General features: G+C 29.1%; 1 protein-coding gene across 2 annotated transcripts in view; it reads left to right on the forward strand.

Moving 5' to 3' along the window:
* Positions 1-2301, forward strand: part of LOC119586356 (monocarboxylate transporter 10-like) — a 49653-nt gene extending 47352 nt beyond the window's left edge. For both annotated transcript variants that reach the window (XM_037935068.1, XM_037935069.1), the window contains exon 10: positions 2150-2301. In XM_037935068.1, coding sequence (XP_037790996.1) covers positions 2150-2268 — 119 coding nt within the window. In that variant the 3' untranslated portion in view covers positions 2269-2301. The remainder of the gene's footprint in view (positions 1-2149) is intronic.

The raw sequence follows: 2301 nt of genomic DNA on the forward strand, positions 1-2301 counted from the left end.
GCAGTGACAATACTTACATCTACCCTTGTTTTAGCTGTCTTGACTTACCCTAACTTTATCAAAATCCATAATTAAAATCCTAGCTGTTTTTAGCAAGGAAATTGGCAATTACAATTTTTCAATGCCTTATCTCTGATTTTTATTGGTATTATTTTTATTATTATATATTTTTATTTTATTATTTTTTTTTTTTTTTCATTTTTGTATTCTGTTCTACCTCACACCTTCACATAAGCACAATTACACATTTTCAGGTGATTTTTGCCAATATTCCCCCATATGGGAATTCATGGCAAGGTTACCAGATTATCAAAGGTTTTCATAATGGTGAATTTTATATGACATTCAGAATGTTTCCTATTGCTGTAAATTCCCACTATTCTAAATGCTAAGGAATGGTTTAGATATAAAGCTTTTATTTCTTCCATCTTAAGTAAGTATACTGCTGTATGTTATTAAAAATTCACAGCTTGAATGATTGGATGACTTTCTTTAATTATCATATAACAATAATGCAAATATAATTTGTAATATATCCATTATGATGGTTATTTTATAATAGTAGTCCACAAGAGAAATAACTTACATCAGACATTTTTACACTTTTATTTTTTGTTGTTTTCTTACCAGAGTAGTAAAGGGGCAAAATCTTTTCTGAACATTAAAGGTGATTTTGTTAAAATAATTCATGGCATCATGACTACAACAGATGAATTGAAAAACTTATACACTTTTTACAGCATACAGATATCCATAGTACATTATTTTTTATGTGCTGTATTAATATTAATGAGAAATCATATGGAAGATTGGTAACAGTGTTAAGTATTAAGATGCTGTGAATTTAATCATAGCTATTTTAATTAGAATAAAATTTTATTATACTACTTTATCAGTATAAGGTATTGTTGTCCTTAATTTTGGTTTCCTTATTTTTAGAATTTTGTTTTAATTCTGAAGGTCTTTGACTATGATAAGTAAGATATCATTATATTTACATTGTTATAGAAATTAGATACATAGATGGGAGTATAATATCCATTGCCAAAATAAATGTTATTACATTTCTTCTAAGCATCTGAAACAGTTTTTTAAGTGAAAGTTGATTTTAATTTTCTTTGCTTTGTCATTTAAATTATTTGAACAAATGCTGTACATATCTTCTCCGAGAGACCAAAAGTTACAGACAAAATTACTTAAATAGAAAAAGAAATCAGCTGTGTTTTCTCTTTTTTCCCACTAAAATGAATGTTAAGGAATGGTTTAGATATAAGACTCAAATTTTTAAGATTTACATTCATAAGGATATATAGTTTTAAAAGATTATTCTCTAAAAAAAAATTGGCCTGATTGAATCCTCCCTCAGTTTTATTATACTCATTTTGTGCTCATTGTTCAACAGCCGGCAAGAAGAAAGGCCGCAGGGGTAAGATTTGTATTTGTATTCTCCTCAACATTCTTAGTTGAAATGCACCGTGAGAAGACATGTTTATTACCCTTTTCTTTTTTTTTTCTTTTTTTTTTTTGCTTGGTTGGTTTTGTCTTTATTGTATGTTATTACTATTGTTGTTGTGTAAATGTGTGTGTCTGTGTGTTTAGTTTGTGTTTGTTTAGTGTTTTCTTTTTCTTTTGGTCATAGTGTTTGTATTTGTATGGTATTAGTATTATTGTCATCACTTTAACCAAATTACGATATTCATCTCAGTTTTATTATAATTATTGTTAATTTTTGTTTCATCTCTCATCACTTTCCCTTGAACTGTCTCTCATCTCCTTTTTCCCTTTAAGGTAAATTAATATAAGAGTTGGCATCTGTAAGTGTGTAGCAAACATGGTGTATATAGTTATGGAGGGTCATTATTTATTCTTTATTAGATTTTAGTTTGTGGAAGATCTTCTTAGACCTTTGGGGTAGTTTCATGTGGTATCGTCATTATATTACTTTGTGTAGATATGTGGGATGTTCATCTCTCCCAGTTTTGTTTATTACTTGTTACTTTCTTTACTAGTTTTTAATTTTGTAGTCTTCTGTCATGAAACATATTTTTAAAAATACACTCATAATAGAAGGGAGCACCGACTCTCTGTTTCCATTTTTAAAAGATGATTTACCATTGATATGGTTATTATCATTCTTATTAATTTTCAGACTATCGTGTTTGTAATGGAGATATTAAAGAACCACGTCCTCTGTCGACAAACTCAGACAACTGCGTCAAAGTTGATGTTCGACGCTTGGCAACCCTTCAGCAAGAGTCTTGTGTATAGCTGCACACCTGTGTCTAGGAGAGGCAGTCAAGA

Source organism: Penaeus monodon, chromosome 21 (genome assembly GCF_015228065.2).
Source record: "Penaeus monodon isolate SGIC_2016 chromosome 21, NSTDA_Pmon_1, whole genome shotgun sequence".
NCBI lineage: Eukaryota > Metazoa > Arthropoda > Malacostraca > Decapoda > Penaeidae > Penaeus > Penaeus monodon.